Source organism: Oncorhynchus tshawytscha, unplaced genomic scaffold (genome assembly GCF_018296145.1).
Source record: "Oncorhynchus tshawytscha isolate Ot180627B unplaced genomic scaffold, Otsh_v2.0 Un_contig_1711_pilon_pilon, whole genome shotgun sequence".
NCBI classification, from domain to species: Eukaryota; Metazoa; Chordata; class Actinopteri; order Salmoniformes; family Salmonidae; genus Oncorhynchus; species Oncorhynchus tshawytscha.
The window spans coordinates 220694-238482 of record NW_024609735.1 but is presented as its reverse complement, the minus strand read 5'-3'; the positions used below and the strand labels follow the sequence as shown (position 1 = coordinate 238482).

General features: G+C 46.9%; 1 protein-coding gene across 1 annotated transcript in view; it reads left to right on the top strand.

The window, feature by feature from the left end:
* Positions 1 to 3678: 3678 nt before the first annotated feature.
* The window catches only part of LOC112243811 (ectonucleotide pyrophosphatase/phosphodiesterase family member 2-like), a 45479-nt gene continuing 31368 nt past the window's right edge, over positions 3679 to 17789 (top strand). Inside the window, 9 exon segments of the mRNA XM_042317375.1 lie at positions 3679 to 3903; positions 4126 to 4231; positions 8702 to 8857; positions 9219 to 9344; positions 11220 to 11280; positions 11425 to 11522; positions 11836 to 11915; positions 12043 to 12162; positions 14483 to 14538. Of these exon segments, the coding sequence (XP_042173309.1) occupies positions 3874 to 3903; positions 4126 to 4231; positions 8702 to 8857; positions 9219 to 9344; positions 11220 to 11280; positions 11425 to 11522; positions 11836 to 11915; positions 12043 to 12162; positions 14483 to 14538 (833 nt within the window). The 5' untranslated portion in view covers positions 3679 to 3873.

The window sequence follows — 17789 nt, the reverse complement described above, 5'->3', positions numbered from 1 at the left end:
CAGTAACGGTACCTCACTGCCGGCCCAGTAACGAACCTCACTGCCGGCCCAGTAACGACTACCTCACTGCCGGCCCAGTAAGTGTTCACTGCCGGCCCAGTAATGACTACCTCACTGCCCGGCCCAGTAAACATCCTCACTGCCGGCCCAGTAACGACATCCTCACTGCCGGCCCAGTAACGACATCCTCACTGCCGGCCCAGTAACGACTACCTCACTGCCGGCCCAGTAATGACTAAACTAGTCCAGGGTTAGAACCAGGGTTAGTTATGGTAAACCAGTCACTGCCGCCTAGTAACGACTACCTCACTGCCGGCCCAGTAACGACATCCTCACTGCCGGCCCAGTAAGAACCTCACTGCCGGCCCAGTAACGAATCCTCACTGCCAGGCCCAGTAACGACTACCACTGGGCCCAGTAACGACTAACACTACCTCACTGCCCGGTCCAGTAACCAGGGTAACGACTACCTCACTGCCCGGTCCAGTAACCACTAATGACTACCTCACTGCCAGGGTTAGTAACGACTAATGACTACCTCACTGCTCGGTCCAGTAACGACTAACGAACCTCACTGCCGGCCCAGTAATGACTAACGACTACCTCACAGTGGCCAGGCCCAGTAACCACTATCTCACTGCCGGCCCAGTAACAACTATCTCACTGCCGGGTTAGTAATGGTAACAACTACCTCACTGCCAGGCCCAGTAACCACTAACGGGTTACCTCACTGCCGGCCCAGTAATGACTACCTCACTGCCCGACCCAGTAACGACTACCTCACTGCCGGCCCAGTAACAACTAACGACTACCTCACTGCCCGGCACAGTAACGGTAACGACTACCTCACTGCCCGGCCCAGTAACGACTAACGACTACCTCACTGCCCGGAACCAGTAACGACTAACGGTACCTCACTGCCCGGCCCAGTAACCAGGGTAAGACTACCTCACTGCTCGGTCCAGTAATGGTAACGAACCTCACTGCCGGCCCAGTAATGACTAACGAACTACCTCACGGCCGGCCCAGTAACGACTAACGACTACCTCACTGCCCGGCCCAGTTATGGTACAACGACTACCTCACTGCCCGGCCCAGTAATGACTAATGACTACCTCACTGCTCGGCCCAGTAACATCTTTCAGTGCTCTGGTTCTTGACCTAATCTCCTCACATGTCCCTATTGGTGAGTTTCTTGTCATGTTTGCTCCGTTTCCATTTGAACTCAGTAATCATATTCTTGTCAGATTGAGCATAATAATCTACTCTGGAATTTCCCATATCTGCAACAATATACATTTTTATATTTTATTTGTTGTTTCCCTCATCAAACCCTGGATGACAAAACAAACATATGTATTGGCAACAAACCAATGGCGCTCCAGTCCTCCACCGACTCTGCCAAATCCTGTGTGGTCTGTCCTGGAGGCAGAAAGCACCGGGGTTAGTTATGGTACAACTCAGTCCAGTGTTAGAACCAGGGTTAGTTATGGTACAACTCAGTCCAGTGTTTAGAACCAGGGTTAGTTATGGTACAACTCAGTCCAGTGTTAGAACCAGGGTTAGAACCGGCGTTATTATGGTACAACTCAGTCCAGTGTTAGAACCAGGGTTAGTTATGGTACAACTCAGTCCAGTGTTAGAACCAGGGTTAGTTATGGTACAACTCAGTCCAGGGTTAGAACCAGGGTTAGTTATGGTACAACTCAGTCCAGGGTTAGTTAGGGTATAACTCAGTCCAGGGTTAGTTAGGGTATAACTCAGTCCAGGGTTAGTTAGGTATAACTCAGTCCAGGGTTAGAACCAGGGTTAGTTATGGTACAACTCAGTCCAGGGTTAGTTAGAACCAGGGTTAGTTATAACTCAGTCCAGTGTTAGAACCAGGGTTAGTTATGGTATAACTCACACCAGGGTTAGTTAGGGTATAACTCAACCAGGGTTAGTTATGGTATAACTCAGTCCAGGGTTAGAACCAGGGTTAGTTATGGTACAACTCAGTCCAGTGTTAGTTAGGGTTAGAACCAGGGTTAGTTATGGTACAACTCAGTCCAGGGTTAGTTAGAACCAGGGTTAGTTATGGTATAACTCAGTCCAGTGTTAGAACCAGGGTTAGTTATGGTATAACTCCAGTGTTAGAACCAGGGTTAGAACCAGGGTTAGTTATGGTACAACTCAGTCCAGGGTTAGAACCAGGGTTAACTCAACCAGGGTTAGTTATGGTATAACTCACACCAGGGTTAGTTAGAACCAGGGTTAGTTATGGTACTCAACTCAGTCCAGGGTTAGAACCAGGGTTAGTTATGGGTACAACTCAGTCCAGGTTAGAACCAGGGTTAGTTATGGTATAACTCAGTCCAGGGTTAGAACCAGGGTTATAACTCAGGGTTAGTTATGGTATAACTCAGTCCAGTGTTAGAACCAGGGTTAGTTATGGTATAACTCAGTCCAGTGTTAGAACCAGGGTTAGTTATGGTACAACTCAGTCCAGTGTTAGAACCAGGGTTAGAACCAGGGTTAGTTATGGTATAACTCAGTCCAGGGTTAGAAACCAGGGTTAGTTATGGGTAGACTCAGTCCAGTGTTAGAACCAGGGTTAGTTATGGTATAACTCAGTCCAGGGTTAGAACCAGGGTTAACTCACCAGGGTTAGTTAGGTACAACTCAGTCCAGGGTTAGAACCAGGGTTAGTTATGGGTATAACTCAGCCCAGTGTTAGAACCAGGGTTAGAACCCAGGGTTAGTTAGGTAAACTCAGTCCAGTGTTAGAACCAGGGTTAGTTATGGGTATAACTCACTCCAGGGTTAGTTTGGGTATAACTCACTCCAGGGTTAGTTTGGGTATAACTTGTTCCAGGGTTAGTTAGGGTATAAATCACTCCCAGGGTTAGTTAGGGTATAACTCACACCAGGGTTAGTTAGGGTATAAATCCCACCAGGGTTAGTTTGGGTATAACTCACACCAGGGTTAGTTAGGGTATAACTCACCAGGGTTAGTTAGGGTATAACTCACACCAGGGTTAGTTTGGGTATAACTCACACCAGGGTTAGTTAGGGTATAACTCACCAGGGTTAGTTAGGGTATAACTTGTTCCAGGGTTAGTTAGGGTATAACTCACTCCAGGGTTAGTTAGGGTATAACTTGTTCCAGGGTTAGTTAGGGTATAACTCACACCAGGGTTAGTTAGGGTATAACTTGTTCCAGGGTTAGTTAGGGTATAACTTGTTCCAGGGTTAGTTAGGGTATAAATCACTCCAGTCTAGAGCAGACTAGGAGCAGGCATCACTCGGCAGAGAATCATGGTTCTTTGGAAATTGGTTCTGTAAGGCTTTATGATCCATGCAAATGCATCGTGTGCGTCCGCATGTGTCCCTTTCCGTTAACAATGAGAACTTATGTTTTGCGTATAGGCGCCCATGACTATTATGCGTTTATTACTGGTTCTCAGATGTTTTCAGGGCTTTCAGCAAGGAAGTTTTACTCTCCTTTTGTTTTCTAAATCATTTGCAGTACAAGGGGATGATGATGATCATTTCAAAGTGGCGACCGATTTGAAAAGTATCAAAGGGTATTGTTATGCATTCACCGGGGTGGTCTCTCCTTGCATTCATTGTTTAGTATCCTACCGCGCACTGCGCGCAGTAAAATTAAACGGCAGCATAAGCACTTTTCCTTGATTTAGTGGATTGAGAGCTGGAAGGAAGCTCCCTTTGGCACCGTGAACAGGTGTTCATCTGAAATCACAAAACTTGGCCACCACACGGTTCTTGCGCTCAGTCTTAGTGATAGTCGGGGTGCAGTCAGGACGCACGGTAACGAACCGAACAGGGACCACTGCGATAAACACATGAATTCTGTAGGACGGACCTGACATAATGGGGAAATATAAGATATCATTTAAACAGGTAAGATGGAAATTACCAAAGATGGTTTAGAAAACTGTGATATTACAATGTAGGATGTTCAAGAGAGAATACCTGGGTTATGATGGATTGTTCTGGCATGTTCCCCGCTATATTTACTGTGGGAGACTTGTCGTTGTCGCCTCATATGTTTCACGTTTCATTTTATGTCACAATATTGTGTAGAATGGTATCATTTATCTGTTGTTTCGTTCATTTTCAAAGATGTTCTGTGTCCTCTCCATCGTCTGTGGTTCGGATATCTGCTCGGGGTATGTTTATGACCGCCCTGAAAGGTCTGTAGAGGAGGCTGCTTCTTCAAGGACAGACAGTAAGCAAGATTGGACAACTGTTTTGCATAAAATATAGATATTTTGGGGGGACTTCCATCCCTTCCTTTCTCTCTCTCTCTCTCTCTGACAATTGTTGATGGGTATTATTTTTGTCTATTAGAGTATTGAAATTGTTAATTTAAAAATAAATCTTTGTATAATGACATATTGGGACAAGGTGTTCTGCACTAACATTGTGCATGGTATACTACAAGCACATCAGAATCATTTTCTCTGTAATTTAATTACCAAAATAAGCTTTACAGTATATTTTGAAAAGGCCTTGATGTATTCTGGCTATAAAGGTATATAAAGCCAACTTTCCTTTTGCCATTTTAAATAAGTCAGACAGAAAACTGTCTTTGATTCCAGAGGCATTTAACTAAATCTTAAACTGACTTAGGGACAAAGTAATCAATCACTCAACAGTCTGTAGACTTAACATGGAATCCATTTACCATCTAAATGATCTTTAAACATGAGCAACATACATTATACGGAACTGACTACGTTCCCTGAGGTAACCGTAGCGATGGAATTCAAAATGCAGTTTTTTGCACATCGTTTTCTATCAGATCTGTCTGCCAGTGTACACAGAACTAATAAGCAAAGAGCGTTTAAGTGTAACAAACGATTACTGTTGTCCTTTTCGCTAGTGATTGGCCTGTTCGTGTATATTTGGGGTTTGTTTGCTCGGCTCTACCTTGTGTCAATATCAAGTGAGCTTTTCAGCCGTTTCTGCGCCACATATTCTGACCTGGTCTGCATGTAAAAACTCAGGTGGTTTGAATTATACTGTCGGGATACTTGTCAAAGATCCCACTGCACAGCTGTGAACGGACATTGTAATCTTTCCTTCACAGGTAGTTTGTTTCCTTTCATTCAGTTCATTCACTGTGTCTGGGATGGGTTTGACATCGAGTATATGACTAGTTATATGCCTCATACAGCTATTCCTGTGCAGTAAACTGAGTTTGAATCTTCATAGAATTCGTCCACGTGCTTCTCCTGGCGTTGCCCAGGTTTTTCCTGCTGCAGGTTTGTTCCGGAATCCACAAGGAACATCTTATTATGTACTGTATGTTACACTGGCTTGGTCCCCTCTGTTCCTCTCCCCAACCTCAGGGAAGACTTCCTCTCCCCAACCTCAGGGAAGACTTCCTCTCCCCAACCTCAGGGGAAACTTCCTCTCCCCAACCTCAGGGGAAACTTCCTCTCCCCAACCTCAGGGAAGACTTCCTCTCCCCAACCTCAGGGAAGACTTCCTCTCCCCAACCTCAGGGAAACTTCCTCTCCCCAACCTCAGGGGGGAAACTTCCTCTCCCCAACCTCAGGGGAAACTTCCTCTCCCCAACCTCCTTCCTCTCCCCAACCTCAGGGGAAGACTTCCTCTCCCCAACCTCAGGGAAGACTTCCTCTCCCCAACCTCAGGGAAGAGTCCCTCCCCAACCTCAGGGAAGACTTCCTCTCCCCAACCTCAGGGAAGACTTCCTCTCCCCAACCTCAGGGAGGTGTTCCTCTCCCCAACCTCAGGGAAGACTTCCTCTCCCCAACCTCAGGGGAAACTTCCTCTCCCCAACCTCAGGGAAGACTTCCTCTCCCCAACCTCAGGGGAAACCCTCTCCCCAACCTCAGGGAAGACTTCAGGGAATACTTCTCTCCCCAACCTCAGGGGAATACTTCCTCTCCCCAACCTCAGGGAAGTGTTCCTCTCCCCAACCTCAGGGAAGTGTTCCTCTCCCCAACCTCAGGGAAGTGTTCCTCTCCCCAACCTCAGGGAGGTGTTCCTCTCCCCAACCTCAGGGAGGTATACCTCTCCCCAACCTCAGGGAAGACTTCCTCTCCCCAACCTCAGGGAAGACTTCCTCTCCCCAACCTCAGGGAATACCTCCTCTCCCCAACCTCAGGGAAGACCTCCTCTCCCCAACCTCAGGGAGGTGTGCCTCTCCCCAACCTCAGGGAGGTGTTCCTCTCCCCAACCTCAGGGAATACCTCCTCTCCCCAACCTCAGGGAATACCTCCTCTCCCCAACCTCAGGGAAGACCTCCTCTCCCCAACCTCAGGGAAGACCTCCTCTCCCCAACCTCAGGGAGGTGTTCCTCTCCCCAACCTCAGGGAGGTGTTCCTCTCCCCAACCTCAGGGAATACCTCCTCTCCCCAACCTCAGGGAAGATCTCCTCTCCCCAACCTCAGAGAGGTGTTCCTCTCCCCAACCTCAGGGAAGACTTCCTCTCCCCAACCTCAGGGAATACTTCCTCTCCCCAACCTCAGGGAATACTTCCTCTCCCCAACCTCAGGGAAGACTTCCTCTCCCCAACCTCAGGGAAGACTTCCTCTCCCCAACCTCAGGGAATACTTCCTCTCCCCAACCTCAGGGAATACTGCCTCTCCCCAACCTCAGGGAATACTTCCTCTCCCCAACCTCAGGGAATACGTCCTCTCCCCAACCTCAGGGAATACTTCCTCTCCCCAACCCCAGGGAATACTTCCTCTCCCCAACCTCAGGGAAGACCTTCCCCAACCTCTCCCCCAACCTCAGGGAAGTGTTCCTCTCCCCAACCTCAGGGAAGACTTCCTCTCCCCAACCTCAGGGAAGTGTTCCTCTCCCCAACCTCAGGGAAGATGTCCTCTCCCCAACCTCAGGGAAGACTTCCTCTCCCCAACCTCAGGGAAGACTTCCTCCCCCCCAACCTCAGGGAGGTGTTCCTCTCCCCAACCTCAGGGAAGACTTCCTCTCCCCAACCTCAGGGAAACTTCCTCTCCCCAACCTCAGGGGAAACTTCCTCTCCCCAACCTCAGGGGAAACTTCCTCTCCCCAACCTCGGGGAAGAGTTACTCTCCCCAACCTCAGGGAATACTTCCTCTCCCCAACCTCGGGGGAATACTTCCTCTCCCCAACCTCAGGGAATACTTCCTCTCCCCAACCTCAGGGAAGATGTCCTCTCCCCAACCTTAGGGAAGACTTCCTCTCCCCAACCTCAGGGAAGACTTCCTCTCCCCAACCTCAGGGAGGTGTTCCTCTCCCCAACCTCAGGGAAGACTTCCTCTCCCCAACCTCAGGGAATACTGCCTCTCCCCAACCTCAGGGAATACTTCCTCTCCCCAACCTCAGGGGAAACTTCCTCTCCCCAACCTCGGGGAAGAGTGACTCTCCCCAACCTCAGGGAATACTTCCTCTCCCCAACCTCAGGGAATACGTCCTCTCCCCAACCTCAGGGAATACTTCCTCTCCCCAACCCCAGGGAATACTTCCTCTCCCCAACCTCAGGGAGGTGTTCCTCTCCCCAACCTTAGGGAGGTGTTCCTCTCCCCAACCTCAGGGAAGTGTTCCTCTCCCCAACCTCAGGGAAGACTGCCTCTCCCCAACCTCAGGGAAGTGTTCCTCTCCCCAACCTCAGGGAAGATGTCCTCTCCCCAACCTCAGGGAAGACTTCCTCTCCCCAACCTCAGGGAAGACTTCCTCTCCCCAACCTCAGGGAGGTGTTCCTCTCCCCAACCTCAGGGAAGACTTCCTCTCCCCAACCTCAGGGGAAACCTCAACCTCAGGGAAACTTCCTCTCCCCAACCTCAGGGAATACTTCCTCTCCCCAACCTCAGGGAAACTTCCTCTCCCCAACCTCAGGGAAGTGTTCCTCTCCCCAACCTCAGGGAAGATGTCCTCTCCCCAACCTCAGGGAAGACTTCCTCTCCCCAACCTCAGGGAAGACTTCCTCTCCCCAACCTCAGGGAGGTGTTCCTCTCCCCAACCTCAGGGAAGACTTCCTCTCCCCAACCTCAGGGGAAACTTCCTCTCCCCAACCTCAGGGGAAACTTCCTCTCCCCAACCTCAGGGGAAACTTCCTCTCCCCAACCTCGGGGAAGAGTTACTCTCCCCAACCTCAGGGAATACTTCCTCTCCCCAACCTCGGGGGAATACTTCCTCTCCCCAACCTCAGGGAAGACTTCCTCTCCCCAACCTCAGGGAAGACTTCCTCTCCCCAACCTCAGGGAGGTGTTCCTCTCCCCAACCTCAGGTTCTCTCTCCCTCCTCAGGGGAAACTTCCTCTCCCCAACCTCAGGGGAAATTTCCTCTCCCCAACCTCAGGGAAACTTCTCTCTCCCCAACCTTTCCTCTCCCCAGTAGTTGTTAATGGTTGTCTCTCCCCAACCTCAGGGAATCTCTCCCTCCCCCCTCAGTAGTTGTTAATGGGTCTTCCTCTCCCCTCTCCTCTTCCTCTCAGCTCACTCAGTAGATGTTAACGGTTCTCTCTCTCTCTCTCTCTCTCTCTCTCTCTCCCTTTCTCTCCCTCAGTAGTTGTTAATGGTTGTCTCTCTCCCTCTCTCTCTCTCTCTCTCCTCAGTAGTTGTTAATGGTTGTCTCTCTCTCTCTCTCTCTCTCTCTCTCTCTCTCTCTCTCTCTCTCTCTCTCTCTCTCTCTCCTTCATCTCCCTCAGTAGTTGTTAATGGTTGTCTCTCTCTCTCTCTGCCAGCTCCTTCAGACTCCCCGTGGATCAGCACGTCAGGATCCTGCCAGAACAGATGCTTTGAATTGGACGAGGCTGAACCTCCCAACTGCCGCTGTGACAACTTATGTAAAACCTATAACAGCTGCTGCCAGGATTTTGATGAGCACTGCTTGAGAACAGGTAAGCCTGAAGCCTGCCAGCCTGTCTGTCTGGGTTGGTGGTCCCCCCTGCTCCCTTTCATGTTCCCTCAACATGGTGGTCTTACATCTCAGTTCAACTCCTCTCCCCAGTCCAAGTTGTACATGTTCCAGAATGTTCAGTACGTTGTATTGCATCAATGCAGGGTTCAAAATGAACACACGCTTTACTTCATACTTAGTGACCATCACCATCTCTGTCAGTTTCTACCTCATGTATATGACCTTATGGTGACTTGACTCATTGTTGAATGGAACACCCTGATGCAGTTCTAATGGGTTGTTGTTACCTATGTAACATCCTCTCTCATTAATTGATTGAATAAATGATTGATTGTGTCCAGAGGGAGGTTTTGAGTGCAGTAAGGAGCGCTGTGGAGAGACCAGGAAGGACCAGCATGCCTGTCACTGTTCTGAGGACTGTCTGGCCAAAGGAGACTGCTGTACCAACTACAAAACACTCTGTAAAGGTTAGACACTGATACTAGATGTCTCTCAACCTGATACTAGATGTCTCTCAACCTGATACTAGATGTCTCTCAACCTGATACTAGATGTCTCTCAACCTGATACTAGATGTCTCTCAACCTGATACTAGATGTCTCTCAACCTGATACTAGATGTCTCTCAACCTGATACTAGATGTCTCTCAACCTGATACTAGTGCTGCGTGTGCTTTAGCCAACCCTTCTGACTGTTGTTGTCATGACATACACTATCAGTCCAAAGCTTTTGAACACCTACTCATTCAAGGGTTTTTCTTTATTTGTACTATTTTCTACATTGTTGAATAATAGTGAAGACATCAAAACTATGAAATAACACATATGGAATCATGTAGTAACCAAAAAAGTGTTAAACAAATCAAAATATATTTTATATTTGAGATTCAAATAGCCACCCTTTGCCTTGATGACAACTTTGCACACTCTTGGCATTCTCTCAACCAGCTTCATGAGGTAGTCACCTGGAATGCATTTCAATTAACAGGTGTGCCCTCTTAAAAGTTCATTTGTGGAATTTATTTAATTCTTAATGCGTTTCAACCAATCAGTTGTGTTGTGACAAAGTAGGGGTGGTATACAGAATATAGCCTTATTTGGTAAACAACCAAGTCCATATTATGACTTGAACAGCTCAAATAAGCAAGGAGAAATGACAGACCATCATTACTTTAAGACATGAAGGTCAGTCAATTTCAAGAACTTTGAAAGTTTCTTCAAGTGCAGTCGCAAAAACCATCAAGCGCTATGATGAAACTGTTTCTCATGAGGACCAACACAGGAATGGAAGACCCAGAGTTACCTCTCCTGCAGAAGATAAGTTCATTAGAGTTACAAACCTCAGAAATTGCAGCCCAAATAAATGCTTCACAGAGTTCAAGTAACAGACACATCTCAACATCAGCTGTTCAGAGACTGTGTGAATCAGGCCTTCATGGTCGAATTGCTGCAAAGAAACCACTACTAGAGGACACCAATAAGAAGAGACTTGCTTGGGCCAAGAAACACGAGCAATGGCCGTTAGACCGGTGGAAATGTGACCTTCGGCCTAGAGTCCAAATTGGAGATTTTTGGTTCCAACCACTGTGTCATTTTGAGACACAGAGTAGGTGAACGGATGTTCTCCACATGTGTATTTCCCACCGTAAAGCATGGAGGAGGAGGTGTGATGGTGTGGGGAGCTTTGCTGGTGACAATGTCTGTGATTTATTTAGAATTCAAGGCACACTAAACCAGCATGGCTACCACAGCATTCTGCAGCGATACGCCATCCCATCTGGTTTGGGCTTAGTGGGACTATAATTTGTTTTTCAACAGGACAATGACTCAACACACCTCCAGGCTGTGTAAGGGTTATTTGAGCAAGAAGGGGGATGATGGAGTGCTGCATCAGATGACCTGGCCTCCACAATCACGTGACCTCAACCAAATTGAGATGGTTTGAGATGAGTCGGACCGCAGAGTGAAGGAAATAGCAAACAAGTGCTCAGCATATGTGGGAACTCCTTCAAGACTGTTGGAAAAGCATTCCAGGTGAAGCTGGTTGAGAGAATGCCAAGAGTGTGCAAAGCTGTCATCAAGGCAAAGGGTGGCTATTTGAAGAATCTCAAATATAAAATATATTTTGTTTTGTTTAACACTTTTTGGTTACTACATGATTCCATATTTGTTATTACTATTACTCTATAATGTAGAAAATAGCAAAAATAAAGAAAAACCCTTGAATGAGTAGGTGTTCTAAAACTTTTGACCAGTCATGTACCTCTCTGACTGTATCCTATATGGTGGTAGTGGAAGGTTGTATTGAACCCTCATATTAACTCTTAACTCTTTCTTTGTAAGGGGACACTACTTGGTTGCAGGATGACTGTGAAGACATTAGAACCCATGAATGTCCGGCTGGGTAAGAGATCCCATTTACACACTTCAGACCTTTTTATTTAAAAAAAAACATTTTTTTGTTTAACCTTTCACAACTATTTCACAGCGATTCACAAAAAAAACCCATAAGAACATCAGAGATAGTCTCATGATCTTTTGTCCCCAGGTTTGTCCGTCCCCCTCTCATTATGGTGTCAGTGGATGGGTTCAGAGCCTCCTACATGAAGAGAGGAAGCACAGTGATCCCCAACATCGAGAAACTCAGTAAGATATTATGAATCATCCATAACAAGGTTTCATTTGACTGGGTCTACTTTATTCAACTTTATTAAACTAGGCAAGTCAGTTAAGAACAAATTCTTATTTACAATGAAGGCCTACCCCGGCCAAACCCTAACCCGGACGACGCTGGGCCAATTGTGTGCCACCTTATGGGACTCCTAATCACGGCTGGTTGTGATACAGCCAGGATGTCTGTAGTGACGCCTCTAGCACTGAGATGCAGTGCTTTAGACCGCTGCGCCACTCGGGAGCCCGTACCATTGCATCATATCTGTTTGTGCCTTTTTACCTCTAGGAGCCTGTGGTACCCATGCTCCTTACATGAGACCCGTGTACCCCACGAAAACGTTCCCCAATCTCTATACTCTTGCAACGGTACGTACTGGTCAATCATCCTTTTTCTTCCTCTTTGCTGAACTCAGCTGAACATTTTATCTTCAGTTCTGCCGTAATGTAACATCCAGCCTCCACGGGTTAACACCTCCGTCCTGACCTCCTGTAGGGCCTGTACCCTGAGTCCCATGGCATCGTTGGCAACTCCATGCATGACCCTGTGTTTGATGCCAACTTTAACCTGCGGGGTCGAGAGAAGCTGAATCACCGTTGGTGGGGAGGTCAGCCGGTGAGGCCCTACTCTCTCTGCTCTGTTCTGTGGTTCAGTCATACAGCACCTTCACAAAGGATTCACACCCCGTGACTTGTTACACATTTCCTTGTGTTACAGCCTGAATTTAAAATGGATTCAATTGAGATTGACTTTCACTGCCCTTCCACACAATACCCCATCATGTCAAAGTGGAATTATGTGTTTAGAAATGAACTACAAATGAAAAGCTGAAAGGTCTTGAGTCAAGAAGTATTGAACTCCTTAGTTATGGCATAAATTACTTAATTACATAAATTACTTAACAAGTCACATAATAAGTTGCATGGACTCACTCTGTGTGCAATAATAGTGTTTAAAATGATTTTTTGAATGACTGCCTCATCTCTTTACCCCACACATACAATTATCTGTAAGGTCCCTCAGTCGAGCAGATTCAACTACAAAGACCAAGGAGGTTTTCCAATGCCTCACAAAGAAGGGCTCCTATTGGTAGATGGGTAAAAAAATAAAGAAGCAGACATTGAATATCCCTTTGAGAATGGTGAAGTTATTAATTACACTTTGGATGGGGTATCAACACACTGAGTCACTATAAAGATACAGGCATCCTTCCTAACTCAGTTGCCAGAGAGGAAGGAAACCGCTCAGGGATTTCACCATGAGGCCAATGGTGACTTTAAAACAGTTACAGAGTTGAATGGCTGTGATAGGAGAAAACTGAGGATGGATCAACAACATTGTAGTTACTCCACAACCTAATTGACAGAGTGAAAAGAAGGAAGTCTGTACAGAATAAAAATATTCTAAAACATGCATCCTGTTTGCAATAAGATACTAAAGTAAAAAAAATGTGGCAAAGAAATTAACTTTGTATCCTGAATACAAAGTGTTACGTTTGGGGCAAATCCAATACAACACATTACTGAGTACCAATCTCCATATTTTCAAGCATGGTGGTGGTTGCATCATGTTATGGGTATGCTTGTCATTGGCAAGGATTAGGGAGTTTTTTAGGATAAAAATAAACGGAATAGAGCTGAGCACAGGCAAAATCCTAGAGGAAAACCTTTCCAACAGACTGGGAGACAAATTCACTTTTCAGCAGGACAGTAACTTAAAACAGAAGGCAAAATATACACTGGAGTTGCTCACCAAGATGACATTGAATGTTCCTGAGTGGCCTAGTTTTGACTCAAATCGGTTTGAAAATCTATGGCAAGACTTGGCAAGAAAATGGCTGTCTAGCAAATGATCAACAACCAATTTGACAGAGCTTGAATATTCTGCAAATATTGTACAATCCAGGTGTGCAAAGCTTTTAGAAACTTACCCAGAAAGACACACAGCTGTAATCGCTGCCAAAGGTGATTCTAACACGTATAGACTCAGGGGTATGAATACTTGTATAAATGAGATATTTCTGTATTTCATTTTCAATGAATTTTATGACATGTCTAGAAACCTGTTTTCACTTTGTCATTATGGGATATTGTGTGTAGATTGATGACCACTTTTTAGGCTGTAACAGAATGTGGAATACGTTAAGGGGTATGAATATTTTCTAAAGGCACTGTAAGTCACTCTAGAAGCCCCCATCCCATTCTAGAAGCCCCCATCCCATTCTAGAAGCCCTCCCTCCCATTCTATAGGCCCTCCATCCCATTCTAGAAGCCCTCCCTCCCATTCTATTCCCTCCCATTCTAGAAGCCTCCCCTCCCATTCTAGAACCCCCATCCCATTCTAGAACCCCCCTCCCATTCTAGAAGCCCCCTTCAGATTCTAGAAGCACCCTCCTCCCAAACTAGAAGCCTCCCCTCCCATTCTAGAACCCCCTCCCATTCTAGAACCCCCTCCCATTCTAGAAGCCCCCTTCAGATTCTAGAAGCACCCCCTCCCAAACTAGAAGCCCTCCCTCCCATTCTAGAAGGCCTGCATCTGTGTTCTATTTGCACAGTAATGGCCTTACTTACTGCTGGCCAGGCCTCTCTCTCTCTCTCTCTCTCTCTCTCTCTCTCTCTCTCTCTCTCTCTTTTTTTCATATGAGACTGTTTAACTTGGCTTTGAGTGTGAATGTAGTAAAACTAGTGAGTAGTGTTTAAATGTAATAACCGTCCATTTCAAGTTGAGACATTGAATTGGAAATGGCGTCAGCCTTGCAAATGTACTGTAGTGGTTTAAGGTCACAAACGCTTTTGAAGAACCTTTGTTGACGAAAATGGATTTTCCCATTGTCCTTAAAGGTGTTATATGCCATTACATGATAAATGATATTGTCTTATATCACAGTTTTACAGATCATTTACTGTGGTTATATTCACTTTTATTCTTGTCCTAGATCTGGATTACAGCAGTGAAGCAGGGGGTGAAAGCTGGCACTTTCTTCTGGCCTGTGTAAGTCTCTCCCTCTCTCCCCCACACCCTCTCTGTCTGTCTACCTCCCTGTCTCTCTCTCTCTGTCTGTCTACCTCTCTCTCTCTCTCTCTGTCTGTCTACCTCTCTGTCTCTCTCTCTCTCTGTCTGTCTACCTCTCTGTCTCTCTCTCTCTCTCTGTCTGTCTACCACTCTGTCTCTCTCTCTCTGTCTGTCTACCTCTCTGTCTCTCTCTCTGTCTGTCTACCTCTCTCTCTCTGTCTGTCTACCTCCCTGTCTCTCTCTCTCTGTCTGTCTACCTCTCTGTCTCTCTCTCTCTCTGTCTGTCTACCTCTCTGTCTCTCTCTCTCTCTCTGTCTGTCTACCTCTCTGTCTCTCTCTCTCTGTCTGTCTACCACTCTGTCTCTCTCTCTCTGTCTGTCTACCTCTCTGTCCCTCTCTCTCTCTGTCTGTCTACCACTCTGTCTCTCTCTCTCTCTGTCTGTCTACCTCTCTGTCTCTCTCTCTCTCTCTCTCTCTGTCTGTCTACCTCTCTCTCTCTCTCTCTCTCTCTCTCTCTCTCTCTCTCTGTGTCTATCTCTCTCTCTCTCTCTCTCTCTCTCTCTCTCTCTCTCTGTCTCTCTCTACCTCTCTCTCTCTGTCTACCTCTCTCTCTGTCTACCTCTCTCTCTGACTACCTCTCTCTCTCTCTCTCTCTCTCTCTCTCACTCTCCCCCTAACCACCACCTCTCCTCTCTCTCTCTCTGTCTACCTCTCTCTCTCTGTCTGACTACCTCTCTCTCTCTGTCTCTGACTACCTCTCTCTCTCACTCTCCCCCTAACCACCACCTCCCCTCTCTCTCTACACCACATCTGAAAAAAAATCTGTTCAAGGCCATTTGTATCATATTCCCTTCTTCTCAATGTAAAGATATTATGTCCCACAAACTTTATCACCTCACAGCCTGTCAATATACTCCTCAGAATTCTCAAGTAGTGCTTAGCGATTAACTGACATTTCGTGAATTTTTTTGGTTATTTAACAACTCATTTGATCAACATCGATTAAATTACTTGAATTCAATTTAGTAAATTTGTTTTGTGTTTCTCTAGGGAGAAATCAAAATCATTCATGAGAGAAATCAAGAAATATGTGGGATACTGGGTTGAAGGGAGATGTAGTTTTCATTAAGCAAATATTCAACCTTGTTAAGCGCAGAAACGTGGTAATTAACTATATTGACCATGATCCATTGCACCTGTTTTTTCTGGGTCAGGCAGAGAAGATAATTACATTAGGTTAGATACACACAGACCGCATGAGAGATGAATGGACACAACACACAGAGAGAGATAGAGATAACATTATATGGTCTGTCTGTTTGGTTGCTACTGCATTAGCAGAGATGAGATGATGACTTTAAGGAATGACAAATACTAAGTAATATACCAATATTGTATTATTTCATTGTCATTTATTTTTAATTTTTAATTGATGTCTACCCTATGTGGACTTGACAGAGACAATGGAATATTTCAGTGTTTTGGAAATGTAATGTTAACTATTTTTGGCTTTGGAATTTCCATTAAAAAGCTAAATTGTTTTTGTAATTATTTTATAATGCATTTAATGTAAAAAATAATGATAATCGAAACTGAAATTTAAAAAGCGTGATATTTTTTTAAATGATGGAACGTAAATGGACCTAGAAAAGCACTACTCGGCACTACTCTCAAAGACAAAACACTAACTCTCAAAGACAAAACACAACTCTCAAAGACAAAACACAACTCTCAAAGACAAAACACAACTCTCAAAGACAAAACACAACTCTCAAAGACAAAACACAACTCTCAAAGACAAAACACAACTCTCAAAGACAAAACACAACAAAACACAACTCTCAAAGACAAAACACTACTCTCAAAGACAAAACATTACTCTCAAAGACAAAACACTACTCTCAAAGACAAAACACTACTCTTGAAGACAAAACACAACAGAAAGTGTTGCCATTATATTGTCATAACACTGTTGTGGCTTTCAGTTGGAGATGTCTGGAAACTACATGGACATGTTCTCGTTTAGTTGTACTCTGGCTAACATAACGCATGCAGGCTGCTAAAAAAACACAATGCATCACACATTCATAAGACACAGAGGCCTTTGAGGCAGACTTCAGTTTAGAGGCGTACAGACCTAACTGTTTTGAGAGCAATTTGACTCAAATCGGCCTATTAACGTAAAACGGGATGCCTGCATGTGAACTTGGCCAGCTGGGGGGCACTCCTTCAAAAGCAGTGACAAAGTGCATTTCAAGGTGCACTTCCCGAGGTGGGGGGCAGGGCACTGGGGAGGGGGGGAGGGGGGGGGGGGCCAGGGCACTGAGGAGGGGGGCCCAGGGCACTGAGGGGGAGGGGGCAGGGCACTGAGGAGGGGGAGGGGGGCCCAGGGCACTGAGGAGGGGGAGGGGGCCCAGGGCACTGAGGAGGAGGAGGGCCAGGGCACTGAGGAGGAGGAGGGGGGGGCAGGGCACTGAGGAGGGGGGGGGCCCAGGGCACTGAGGAGGAGGAGGGCCAGGGCACTGAGGAGGAGGAGGGGGCAGGGCACTGAGGAGGGGAGGGGGGGGCAGGGCACTGAGGAGGAGGAGGGGGGGGCCCAGGGCACTGGAGAGGAGGAGGAGGGGGGGGGGGGCAGGGCACGGAGGAGGAGGGGGCCCAGGGCACTGAGGAGGGGGAGCCCAGGGCACTGATGAGGGGGAGGAGGGCCCAGGGCACTGAGGAGGGGGAGGGGGGCCCAGGGCACTGAGAAGGAGAGGGGGGGGGGGCCCAGGGCACTGGGCACTGAGGAGGAGGAGGGGTCACTTTACAGTACAGTATAAGACTGTATTATTTAACCAATGAGGTCTGGAGGTGACGGGGAGTTGTGGTTGTAGCTTTGTGGAGGTCTCTGTTAAGACCAACTCCAGGGAGGTCTTAACCAACACCAGAGGGGTTGAGAAGAAGAGAATTCCCCCCTTTAGTGATTTAGTGGGATAAGATCTACCCCCTTCCATACCCCCCCAGCTCCCCCACATGTCAAGCCCCAGTTAGAGAGGCAAACCCTGGGGTTGATGGTTGGCAGCTGTGCCTAGTGGGCTGGAGGATGGAGGTCTGTTCGTGGCCCACCGCTCTACAAAACAGGAACAGGAGGGGAGGCTTTGAGGTTCAAAGATATCCAGGGGGGAAGGAGAGGGATGTACCCCAGGACTATATAGGCCTGTTATGTCTTTAGTGGTTCTAATCTGGTGCAC